Genomic DNA, 12,854 nt, shown 5'->3' on the forward strand with positions numbered 1-12,854 from the left:
TTACATTTATGTTTCTATTTGCTGTTATTCCGGGTAGTGCAACCAAATGAGATGTTTGTTTAAACAGTCATTTTGGTCTGATTGAGAGCTGACATGAAAATTTAAGTGGAAAAAAAGGTAGTGCAACCAAATTAGATGTTTGTTTAGACAGTCATTTTGGTCTGATAGAGAGCTGACATGAAAATTTAAGTGGAAAAAATGGCAGAATAAATATTGAATGGAAAGTTTCTCAACCCGTAGTTTTTCTAGATCTGCCAAAATGTTTCGTGTCTCAGGTATTGTTCAACTGCCTTAATGTATTAAGCTGATCAGTTAACATATATTTTCTTGTATCCGTAGTCAATTAAATGAGAAACCCTTACCAGAGGGCTGGGAAATGCGATTTACTGTGGATGGTATTCCGTATTTTGTGGATCACAACAGAAGAACCACTACATACATAGATCCCCGCACGGGCAAGTCTGCTCTGTAAGTGTTTTTGATGTTACCAAGTTTTCAAAAGTGAAGTTTAGCTCATGTCCTTTTTGAAAGTTGGGGTTTTTTCTGCTATGTATGTTGTTTATGCAGAATGTTTTACAGTTACTAACGCTGCTTAGTTTTCTTCGGTTTTTCATCCACTGCCCCTGAGGTAGGTGCTGTTTTGAACACTTCAAAATCCTTCTTGGCGAGTAGTGTATAAGATTAGAGGGTAACGGAGGAGCTTCATCAGTGCTGCTGATGAGCACATCCTTCCCTTCCAGTTCCTAGACCAAAATGGAGTTAGAACCAGAATTTAACTCCCAACTAAAATTCATTGACTGTCATCCCATTCTTATTGTTAGAAATCTTTTTTTGCAGTTAATAACCAGGTAGTGTTTAAAAAGTGCTGTGTATGCACTCCAGAGTTTATAAAGGAAGATTTAAAAAAAAAAACCAAACAAACAAGGAAATTATACCGCAAAATTTAAAAATGTGAATAAGAATCTTCCAACTAGATAGCAAACTAAACCATACAACTGTGAAACCAATGCATTGGCAGGCTTTTACTGAAATTACAGTAACGCTTTTGAAATTCATTTTTTTTTTCCTCCTTTTCTTTCCAGAGACAATGGACCCCAGATAGCTTATGTGCGTGACTTCAAGGCAAAGGTCCATTATTTCAGATTCTGGTGTCAGGTACGGCTTCACTTCTTGGGAATATTTGTTTGCCTTTTTGGTTTTTGCTTCCATGCTTTAAATGAACTCTTCAGTGCCTTATAAGTAAAGGTAATCGAACTACTTTAAGGTTAAAAGTGAGTTAAATTAGGAGGGAGTAAATACAGGACTTGTATAAACTCACATAAGCTTTAAAGCTAGGTAAGCTATGGCTTTAAAACTTTATAGAATAAAGGGATACCATCAATTTAGCCACTTTTTTAAGTAGTGCATTTCAGAATAGTGTTTTCTTTCTGCTGCTAATAAGGGAATATATGGAGGTGCAGTATTCTTATAGTTAATACAAGATCTACTTTCTGCACAAATATGTAATTCCAGAAGAAAATGTAGGGTATTTGACACAGAACGTGCATGTCTAAACGCTGAAGAAGATACTGTGCTGCTTGTTAGTGTGCTCTAGTACCATACCAAATTCCAGCACGTCAGTCTTGGTCCTCTGTTAACTCCATGTATATCAAAAGATGAAGTAACTTAAATCAACATATACAACAAATAACAGTCCAAACTCAGTAGTAGAAACGTTTTATAATAATAAACTTGACCTCTTAAACGTTTCATTTCAGCAACTGGCAATGCCACAGCACATAAAGATTACCGTGAGCAGAAAAACATTGTTTGAGGATTCGTTTCAACAGGTATTGTATTCAAAAATACAGTAGTGGTAGTGGGCATGGAAAGTGGAGTTGATTAAAATTACTTTCACATATCATTCTTGATCCTTTGGCATCTTGCTAATGTTATTTTAAGTGAGATTAACAAATACATACTAGTTTAATAGTTAGGATACATTAATGCTTAAAAGGTCATGCTAAAATATGAAGTTCTGGCTCTAAAGATTTATTCATCTGACAGAGAAGGTGTTTTTTAAATATTTTTTTATTTTTCCTCAGAATTCTTTAAAGTTTTGAGTTAATTTGGAGGGGAGCACCGTGGCAGAGCTGCTCTCCATTCTCAGGAAGTTTTTGTGTTGTGCTTATGTTTGTTGGCCCATCTTTCCTAACAGTTTATTACGTGAGCATGGGCTACGTACCAAAATACATTAAGCTGATCGCAGTCTGGGTGTTTCGTCATTTAAAGATTGAGTAATGAAATACAATACAATATTTTCAAGTGCTTTTGAGTTTTACTTTTGCTTTTTGAATGCTCATTGTGGCAAGAAGTCACTCCCATTGCTTGTTAAATTGAAGCCACAAGCAGCTCTTTGTCAGTCTAATAAGATACATAGGAACAGGCTTGGAAGTGCAATTAGTAAAAGTCCTTAGCATCTGTGATTCTGCCTAACTTTTAAATAACAAGCAAACAAAGCAGCTAGATTTTTATTATCCTCTTTAGGAGATGAAGCTGAAAAGTGGGGGAAAAAAATGTTTATTGTGCTTTTGTTTCTAATTTATTTGAGTCCTTGGTCGTGTGTTTTCATTACTTGTAACTGGGATACCATTCAGTGGAGTATTTAATACGAATGTACTCACTTTGGGCCCATGATTTATTGGCTGGATTTCTCTTAAATACTTACACACAGGCTGCTGGCCTAAGTATCCCGAGTCTTTAATTTCAGAATTATTATTTCTTTTGTCTTTTACATCTTTTACTTTTTCATTTATGGAAATAGGTTTACGTTAATGCTTCAAATTCCAGCAATATTCATAAGCTGATACTTCATGTACTCACAGTTCATTCTATGGTCTGAATTTTTCAATGCTACATTGTTTGATAGCAAATAGTACTGAGTCTGTCCAGTGTTCATAGCTGTTTTCTTAAAAAGAATTGGTTGTTTTTCTTTCACTAAGATAATGAGCTTCAGCCCTCAGGATCTACGGAGGCGCCTGTGGGTTATTTTCCCTGGTGAAGAAGGCTTAGATTATGGAGGTGTTGCAAGGTAAACCAAACTGGAATGGAAAATTGTATCTTTTTCTGCAAGTTGTTGGTGTGAAGTCTTCCCAAAGTAGATATTAAACTGCAGTGCTTTCAAAATATTAGTGAAGTTTATTCCTTATCTTTCCTCAGAATATCTGAGGAAGACAGTTCCTTAAGATGTATGCATGTCTAAAGCTGTATAAAATGATTTTCAGTTCACATTAGGAATTACTTTGATCGTCTCAGTGATTAAAGAGATGCACAGTTTACTGAACTGCAGTGAGCCTTTGACACAATCATTAATATCAAAGAGGCTTATTGAAAAAGCGAATAGAAATCTACTTTCAAGTCAAAAGTCGTTACTGGAATGTAACAGAGAAGTGCACGTATTAAGTAGCATTCCCTAAGACTTTAAAGTTTAAATCAGTGATAGATTTTTAATCTGCTCATTTAGGTAAAGGTGGTTTTTGTCCAAACCACAGACAGGTGTATATAACTGTGACTTTGCATATTGATTTGTGATCTGTGTTAGCTTCACTTTGGTTTCAGTTTGGTCCAGCAGACTTTCTGGTAAAGAAGTCAGGTTGACTGCCTATATGCCAACAAGTTCCTAAGTCAATGTGACTTAGCTAAAGTAATTTCTACTTTAATTTCTTTTGAAATGTGTTTTTATTGTTTGTGTGATTTCAGGGAATGGTTCTTTCTATTGTCACATGAAGTTTTGAACCCAATGTATTGCCTGTTTGAATATGCAGGGAAAGATAACTACTGCTTACAGATAAACCCAGCCTCTTACATTAACCCAGACCATCTGAAATACTTCCGATTTATTGGAAGATTCATTGCCATGGTAAGTTCAAAAGTAGCAAGCAATTCTCCTGTGTAATTTCCCTATAAATAATGAGTGTACCATTAGATGGATAATTAAATAATTTGAGTTGGAACTATTATCAAGTGTCTGGATGTAGCTCCTGTTGGTCTCAGTTAGTTCAGCATGTTAGCGGTCCTGATACTCTGGGTTGTTTCAATTAATTCTGTGGCTGTCAGATTTCATTGGTACAGAGCACAGAATGTTGTCATCTTAAATATTCAGTCATCTCTTGCATTATTCTGTTTGTTTTCGTGTTCTTCAGGCTTTGTTCCATGGGAAGTTCATTGACACTGGTTTCTCTCTGCCGTTCTATAAACGGATCCTAAACAAGCCAGTAGGACTCAAGGATTTAGAGTCGGTTGACCCAGAGTTTTACAACTCTCTCATCTGGGTAAAGTGAGTTTGACTTGATTTTGTTCTTGAAATAGAAATACCATTGGTGTGATTTTTTTTCTTATGGCAGGAAGTAGGTGTAAACTTGTTACTTAAAAACTCCACTGGAAATTGTAATATGAGCAGTACTGTGGTTTTAGATAAGAATTACTAATCTGTGCTGTCTATATAGGCTTTTACCAATCTCCACTCAGTGGTTGGGTTGTTTGGGTTTTTTTTAAACTGTGGAAGAAAGCAACAGGGAAGCTTAAGACTGTAATGAGAACTTTTCTGAAGGCTGTCTCTAGAGCAAATATGACCCAAATATCAGTAGCAGTTTCTGTAGTGATAAAGAAATTTTCTAGGTTGGAGGCCATTAAAGGCTTTGCCCCTATGAAAAAAACACTTAAGGGTGTGAAAATTCCTTATCTTGATTATTTAGCTCAAATCCTTTTTTTTCCTCAAAATTTTTCATACCCATCTCCTTTACTGAGAACAAGGTCTTGGCACAGTTATTTAACATCACGTCTTTTCCTTACAGAGAGAATGATATTGAAGAGTGTGGCTTGGAAATGTTTTTCTCAGTTGATAAAGAAATCCTAGGTGAAATCAAAAGCCATGATTTAAAGCCAAATGGTAGCAACATTCTGGTCACAGAAGAAAACAAAGAAGAATACATCAGGTAAGAAGAAATGAAGATTTTCAAATACTCTGATCTCTGTCATTTTCTTTCTTTAGTTCTAGCAAGAGCAGGTTGTCAAACTGTGTACTCTGAAGAACTGTTGAAATTCTGGCAGGTATTTCATTAAATCATTGCATGTGTTCATTATTGGAATTACTTTGTTTCGTAGCCTGCTGGTATTCTACACAGCCATTTATGTTTGGGTTTTTTAAAACTTAAGAACATTTTTGGATGCTTTTGTGATGGTTCTTATTTTTTAAAGATACTTGGGGTCACTACTAGTTTTAGCTGAACTGATCTTACAGTATAATTGGGTCTTGGCTGTTACATTTGTGTTACAAATGGTGTCATAAGTTGTGTTGTCACAAGTGAAGGATTGTGTTTGCAGTACCAGAATGTTTTCAAGCAAGAGGTTAAGAGGGAAGGAGTCTAAGAATGATTAATGAATAAAAAATGTGAACAGTGACCTGCTTTGTCCTGAAGTATCCCCTTCTTCCTCAGTGTGCAGCAGTACATAAGCTCTGTTTTAAGGTGTGAACTTCAACAGAAAAGCTTGGAGGATGTACTTGCAAAAAAAACAAGAGTCACACATTGCAGGCAGAAAATAAGCAGAGGCACATTCACACAGGAATTGTCCTCTCTTTCTTACGATGTGTTCTGTGAAGGCTTCTTTCAAGGGAAGGGGTGAGGGAGAAGGGGGTGGATTTTGTTTTCATCGCATGAGTTATCTGAAGACACTTCAGTGATTCACAGACAAGGTAGTGTTTGCCAAAGAAACGCACTGGTGTTTTGCAGATTTGCAAAGTATTCATACTGGGGTTGAAAATAGGGAGGATCTGCAGAAAACCCTTCTCTAGTTTCTAGGAACCCAGGGAGAGCTCAGATTCCAGTCTCCCTCAGCTTCTTTTGTCTTACTCTGAGACCTGCTTGAAGTCCCTGGAGTTTCTAGGACTGAAATCGGGAAGCAGCCATCTCTCCTTTAGACTCCAGTCCTGCCAGGCTGGGCTTGAATTCAGCATAGTATGGGCTTGAATTCAGCATAATATCTGCTTCTCCCTGGGTTCAGGTTCTCCGGGTCTCCTGCCTGCTTTTCACCCTTTTATTAATGGAGAGTGGAGGTTCTGCCACAGAGCAAAGTTTCATGGTTAACAGAAACAAATATGGAACTTTCCAAGTGGACATAGGCGTTTCGTGGTAAGCTAGTGGTCCTGCTTCTCTTCACCAGTACAACTTGACCTGGTTTTTACCTTTTCATGGATAATGACTGAGATTTCTGGGGAGAATATTAGACAAGTATAGCTCTGCATTTTTTTCACTCTTCAAATACCTGGGGACTGCTGTGCTCTCATTCATGTAATCAGTGAATAGATGCTGCCTCCTCTTTGAGCCCTTGTTGGAAGCACAGGGTTTTAACCTAAAGAAAAAGTCGTTAGCACAGAGTAAAGGTTACTAATAAAGTTACACAGTTTGCTATCCCCAGAACTTTCCAGGCTTTCCATGGTTTTTTTTAACTTACCTTACAGTTCATCTCAAAATAGGCTAACAAAGATGTGGACTTGTGTTATCACAGGCCATTTAAATTCTGTTTCTTCTCTTACAGACTAGTAGCAGAGTGGAGACTTTCCCGGGGTGTCGAGGAGCAGACACAGGCTTTCTTTGAAGGCTTCAACGAAATTCTGCCACAGCAGTATTTGCAGTATTTTGATGCTAAGGAACTGGAGGTAAAGGATTTTTTGGGCTACTGTTAGATCCAGGTTGTTATGTGTAAAGTACTCAAAGTCCAGACACTGTGTCTGAAGAGCAGAATTCAGTAAGGCCGACAACTCTGGTTTTTAGGACATAGGAAATTTTATGAAAGAGTAGCGTTTGATGAGTGTGTTTCCCTTCCCTTTCCTCCTTGTAGACTTACTTAAACGTTCCTAAAGGCTAAGATTCTGCCAGTAGAAATTTCTTACTAAATTGTTTTTGTAGTCCTCAGCAATTTGATTTGGCTGTGTTCACAGAATCACAGAACATTAGGGATTGGAAGGGACCTCAAAAGCTCATCCAGTCCAATCCCCCTGCCGGAGCAGGAACACCCAGATGAGGTTACACAGGAAGGCGTCCAGGCGGGTTTTGAATGTCTGCAGAGAAGGAGACTCCACAACCTCTCTGGGCAGCCTGTTCAAAGAATGAGTAACTTGACAGGGAGATAAAACCACATACGCAGTGGATGACCGCATGTAGACTGGACCAAGTTCTAGATAGCTTTGGTTGCTCAAAGTTACACTTTGTGAAGCATCTGTTCAATTTAAAAAGATAAAAACATATAAAACCAAAACGTCCTGTTCCTAGCAGAGAATTGTATGGCTGGGCAATGATAAACTGTTCCTGGCTTGAATGTCTAAATGCAAGGGATTAGTCAATTTTTCATGACAGAGATGCTCTCAGTTTTTTGGCCTCTCCAAAAGCATTTTATGAGCAGTCATCGTTCTTTGTTGTTGAAGTTCTGGATAAAGTTTAAAACTAAAACCAAGTGTACTGTCATTGCAGGTGCTTCTAAGTATGTGTGCAGTTACGTTATATTTTGTTATGCTGGAAGTCATTGCAGGGAAGTCATAACTTGTACTCTTACATCTATTTCCTTTTTTTTTTCCCCCTGAAGGTGCTTCTGTGTGGAATGCAAGAAATCGATCTGAACGACTGGCAGAGACACACCATCTACCGGCACTACACCAGGACGAGCAGACAGATAGTGTGGTTCTGGCAGGTCTGTAGCTTTGGTTTATTCTCAGACCAACAGAAGTTACAGAGCACAGCTACAGCCTGGTAACCAATACTCAGAATTATTGACCAGCTCTCTAATGTGTAAATGTAAATGGTTACTGCTAATCCTGCCCTGCATACCAGTCACAAATTTGTTAATCTGTGGATTATGGTGATGTGAAAATCTGAATACCGAAGCTATACCTAAATGTTTATTTCAATGATTATTTTTCAGTTTGTGAAAGAAATAGATAATGAGAAGAGAATGAGACTCTTGCAGTTCGTTACTGGAACCTGCAGATTACCAGTGGGAGGATTTGCTGACCTCATGGGTATGCATTAATAATCCCTCTAACGCCTTTTTTTTAAAACCTATATATTCATGGACATTTTAAATGAATTTTATATTTAGTGCTACTTTGTAAGTCCTGCATGTTCTTGAGCTGTGATGAATAAAAGAGATGGAGGGAATGTTTACACCACTTGTATTGAGTTTCAAAATCAGTTCAAATTGATGCCTTTCACCACGTGCATACCTTGGTCTAAGCAGAGTTGTATAGTGAAGGACAGATGTCTTTTTTTCTGTGTGAGGAATGGTAATCTTGGCTTGTTTTTAAGCTTTCACACTTCAGTTGTAATGTATTTCCTACTGATACAGAGGTAGCTAGACCTGTGCCTTGTTTGTTTGAATTTGTTACAGGGAGCAACGGACCCCAAAAATTTTGTATTGAAAAAGTTGGAAAGGAGAACTGGTTACCTAGAAGTCATACCTGGTGAGTATGTAACAAGTCAGAATGTCACTACTTCTAGTTTTGCTGACAGCAGCCTACTCAGAGGTTCTAGTAAATGGGTAACGTACTTAAATGGTTGAGACGCTATGAAAGCAAACACCAAGTTATAGCAATAAACTCTGTTGTTGAATAATAACTGAACTGCTGAAAAACTCCTGTGGCATGGAGTAGATTCCAGTGTAAATTGCATGGATTTTTGTATGACCGAAACTTTAAAGTTATCATCTTTTGTTGTCATCAGTGCACTACTTCTTGACAGTGAAGTAGCCACATTCACACTCTTCCCCAGAGAAAAAGCAGCTTCTACTCAGTTCCTTGGGTGTGGTTAGGAAAACCTCACAGTAAAACCTCAGTGGTGAGCTAAAACACAAATTTAAAGTTTCAGATGTGATTGATGACTCTAGTTAACCGACTAGGAAAAGTTAGTGAGACTTCTTACCCAAACACTGCATTTCTAGAAATCTCTCTCTGCTCAAGCACTTGAGCTCTACCTTTTGCTCTCAGAAAGATCCACTTTTGTGTCGGTAGTCAGCTTTTCACTGGGTCTGAATCCCAGGTATCCATCTACACAGCAAAATGTTAATTACTTGCATTCATAATGGGTTTTTTGTGATGGTTTAATTATTTTTCAGTACTGAAGTTTTTTCTTTCTTTTCAGTTTCAATCGCTTAGACCTTCCACCCTATAAGAATTATGAGCAGTTGAAGGAAAAGCTGTTGTTTGCAATTGAAGAAACAGAAGGATTTGGGCAAGAATAGATAAACTTTGCACCTTGAAGAACGTGAACTCAACGCGATGTATGTTCTTCACTTCTGCTTGTTGCACACTTCATTGTAAAGTAGACTTGACTTGGATTTATTTAACAATACTAATGTGTAAGTAAATGGATGTTATCCTGAGGTTTTATCCACGTTAACTCTGGTTTTCTACTGAGCACTTTCAGAAATCAAATGAGCAATCGGATATGGCTACAAATGAATTCTGACCCGAGTAGAGGTTTAACGCAGCTTTGGGCTCTGCTTTGTTTTACCATTCATTAATTAGAATGCATCCTTAATGACCGACAGATTTTTAACAATAGTTTTGTCTTTCCTTTTTAGTAGCATTTTTTGCTACTGATGCACTGGGAAGTTCATTGGTAGCTGCAATGCTGCAGCATCATCCTAAGCCTCTTTACAGCAGTGTTGCTCGAGCCAGCTTGTAACCATCCTCTGCGTACCGTGAGCAAACCCATCGCTTAAGCTCTTTTTTCCGACTCAAACGTGGCCAGACTGTTTTTCCCCTGCCTGGAGTCTGCTCGCATCCCAGCTGGACTCAAGCTGCTGTTAAGGGGATGTCAAACTGTGGCACAAATCCAGGCCATAGCTTTGCTTTGTGGTGGTGTTGTTTTATTTTCCCCCAATCGTGCTAATTTCAGCAAAACAGACACTCGCCCAAAGTTGCTGGAATATTTCTGTATACCCTCAGAAAAATTCTGGGTTTTTTTCTGTGTAACACATGTAACTTCCAAATCGATATTAACACTGTGGTACTTCACTTGTTTTGCAAAAGACAAGGCCACCTGGGATTGCACTGACTCCGTTTAGATTCCCGTTTGCAAACTGATGTTTCTTGTCAGAGGCGTTAATGGACGTTATTCCCAGTGTTACCCTTACGTGTTGCAGTCAGTTTGCTCTGAAGACTTTACTGGGTTCTCAGGAGGTAAAAAACCAACTGGATTCAGAAAACGATAATACTTACCATTTTTGCTGATGTGGGATACTGGCTTTGATTAGAAAGTTCAGACGCAGCTGCCAGATTGGTGAAAAGCTGGAGCAGCAGGAAATAGTTCTGTAAAGACTGAAACTAAGGCTTTTGGGAAAGGTTTGTAAGCTAATTTACCCGAAGCTGCTTATAGCTAGTAACGTTTGTAGTGAGCTCCTATTGGATTAATAACAGCTTTTACTTCCTCCTTAGAATCTGTTGGTATTCAATTCTCTTCTGGTTTACAATTCCATTTTGCGTTTTACTGCTCCTTTAGACTGAATGCACTTTTTTTGGGTATGGTCAGCTACAGGGAGGAAAGCAAACTCCGCTGAGCTGAGCTCTTGGCCACGGTGAGAGCCGGGACACTTGAACTCGCGTGTAGCACGCACTGCAGCTCAACCGCAGCTCAGGGCGCTGGGACAGGAGCTGGTGTTCAGAGGCTTCTGGATATCGGAGCTGAAGCAGGACAGTGGGAAACTGGAAAACTCAACTTCCAGTCTCGAATATTCCTTTCCTGCTGTCCCTTTAAGAGGGAAAACTGATTCAGGCCTAAGAAGAACCAAGACACTACAGGTTTTAACTGACTTGAGGAGTTTTTCAGGTCTAACAAAGTGATACATGGGCGTACTGGGAGGCAGAATGATAAAACTTTAGAGTAAACAGCTCTTTTGTCACGTATATTCTACGAAAGGCATGGAAAAGAGTTTCTGATGATACAGAAATGACCCTCCTTTACAGTTTCATTGACGATGAGAACTAAGGTGACTTAATGGTTTCACTAGGAGGAAAATCTGCCGAGTTCAGAACGTTTGATGGATTTATGACAGTATACAGCTCATGAGGATAAAAAAAAAAAGCCTTATGAATATTTTCAGTTTATATTAATTCTTACAATGAAATGTAGTCATCTAACATATTTACAAGAGAGATTAAATTAAGCAAGATAATGCAAGATTAAGCTATGAAAAAATAGTCTGTGTTCTGCATAACGCTTTACGATTCATGTAGGGAACCTAGAAATATTGTTAATGTATAAATATCACCCAAAAGGCTTTCAGCCCTATATTTTTAAAATAAAGAATAGTTATAATTGAAATAGCCTTAGCCCTAGTTCTATAGGGTACGGCTGTTTAATATTTTTATGGTTGAAATGTTTTAGTTCAGGAAAAAAGGTAAATGCTTGTATATATTTTTGCAGTCCGGGATTCCACTTATTCCATTTTTCCTTTCTTTAATTTAAATGGCATGTTTTTATGTCTTCTCTGCTGTATTAGGATGGGGGAAGGGGGCTGGATATCCCAAGCACCAGATCTTATTTTAAAATACTGCAAATCAATTGCATTGGGGGGAAGGGGGGGGGAGAGAAAAAAATCTGGGAAACATTGGATTTGGCCAAAATAGAATCGATTTGAAGCAACTTTACCGTGTTCAATCAGCAATATTCCTGAAGCCAGAGGTGCAGATGACTGAGGCGTTTTACTTTGTCAGCATTGTGAATGCTAACAAATGTGTTATTTTTTTACAGCACGTTGTGTAGAAATAAAAAGGAGTTAATATAAGCCACTGGTGCACTTTTCTGTTCTTTATGGGTGTCTGGTGAAAAACACCGTGTGGATGAGCCCACCCCGCCTGGTACCCCAGATAACAGCTTCCTGTGAATCGGACTTGCCAGTCAGATTTTCAGCAGATGTTACTGAATTTGACTCCCTCTGCTTCAGCTGATTTAGCAGCTTCAGCTGCGTTAAATTCACAGCACGTCGCAAATACAGATTTATACGCAACTGTCAATTGAGCCTCATTTGAAAGCATTCAAACAACTTTTCTTTAGAGTTTTGCCTTATGAGAATCACATGAGAAAACGAAATGCTGAGCCACTGACCTAAGAATTAACAAAGCCTTATTGCTCCGGGTAGCTCAGGAAATGTTCCTACAACATTATACTCGTGAAATACACGGTAAATGTGTCACCTCTCCGTGGAAGTTTGGGTTGGGTTTTTTTAATCCCCAAAAAAAAAAAAGCTTTTTTTTTTTAATTTTTCTGAGAAAAGTAAAACAAAAACAAAAACCCGCTTGCTTAACTTTGTTTTGGTTGCATTTTTATGACGTGCTGTACTGGATTTAGCATCTCAGCTCTCTCTGTTACATTGGTATCTCCAGCCCCCTTTTTGTGGTGTCTTTTTAATTTTCTCCAAGAATCACTGTTTGTGTATATGTGCTCTAGTGAACTCGTCTATGAACTGGGATCAGCAGCACTGGATTGTAAAATACTCTACTGAAATTCATTGTCGAAATTTCCTTGCATTGTAATTTCAAATACTCAGGTAACTGTAACAGTATCTCAGTAAGTCAAATACTTTTATAAAACTACTTAAAGAGCTGGTGGTCTCGTCGTTATTCCTTCTGTGTTACGAAGCATCTGTGTGCAAATAAATGGTCTGCTTTTTTGGGGGTGAGGCTTAGGCTGTCTGGAGTTGTCCTTCTAGCAAAGATTTTGAGCAATGTTTCTTTCCCGACACCTCTTCTGCTGTTGTTGATTGCAGGCTTGTTTGCAACTTGGTTGTTGTTGTTTCTCTTGGGTGGAGAACTGGCTGGATGGTGC

At 38.4% G+C, this 12,854-nt stretch overlaps 1 protein-coding gene across 1 annotated transcript; it reads left to right on the plus strand.

Annotated features, from left to right (window-relative positions):
- Window positions 1-339: 339 nt before the first annotated feature.
- LOC104533755 (E3 ubiquitin-protein ligase Itchy) lies at window positions 340-9,316 on the plus strand (the record flags this gene model as incomplete). The annotated part of the gene is made up of 12 exons (XM_010182459.1): window positions 340-468; window positions 1,083-1,155; window positions 1,758-1,829; window positions 2,982-3,070; window positions 3,739-3,898; window positions 4,182-4,315; window positions 4,833-4,973; window positions 6,574-6,694; window positions 7,618-7,722; window positions 7,954-8,050; window positions 8,419-8,491; window positions 9,168-9,316. Coding segments are annotated over 12 exons (1,294 nt in total), but the record flags the coding sequence as incomplete, so codon positions are not given.
- Window positions 9,317-12,854: the final 3,538 nt, after the last annotated feature.

The sequence above is a fragment of the Mesitornis unicolor genome, unplaced genomic scaffold (genome assembly GCF_000695765.1).
Source record: "Mesitornis unicolor isolate BGI_N332 unplaced genomic scaffold, ASM69576v1 scaffold21944, whole genome shotgun sequence".
Classification (NCBI taxonomy): domain Eukaryota; kingdom Metazoa; phylum Chordata; class Aves; order Mesitornithiformes; family Mesitornithidae; genus Mesitornis; species Mesitornis unicolor.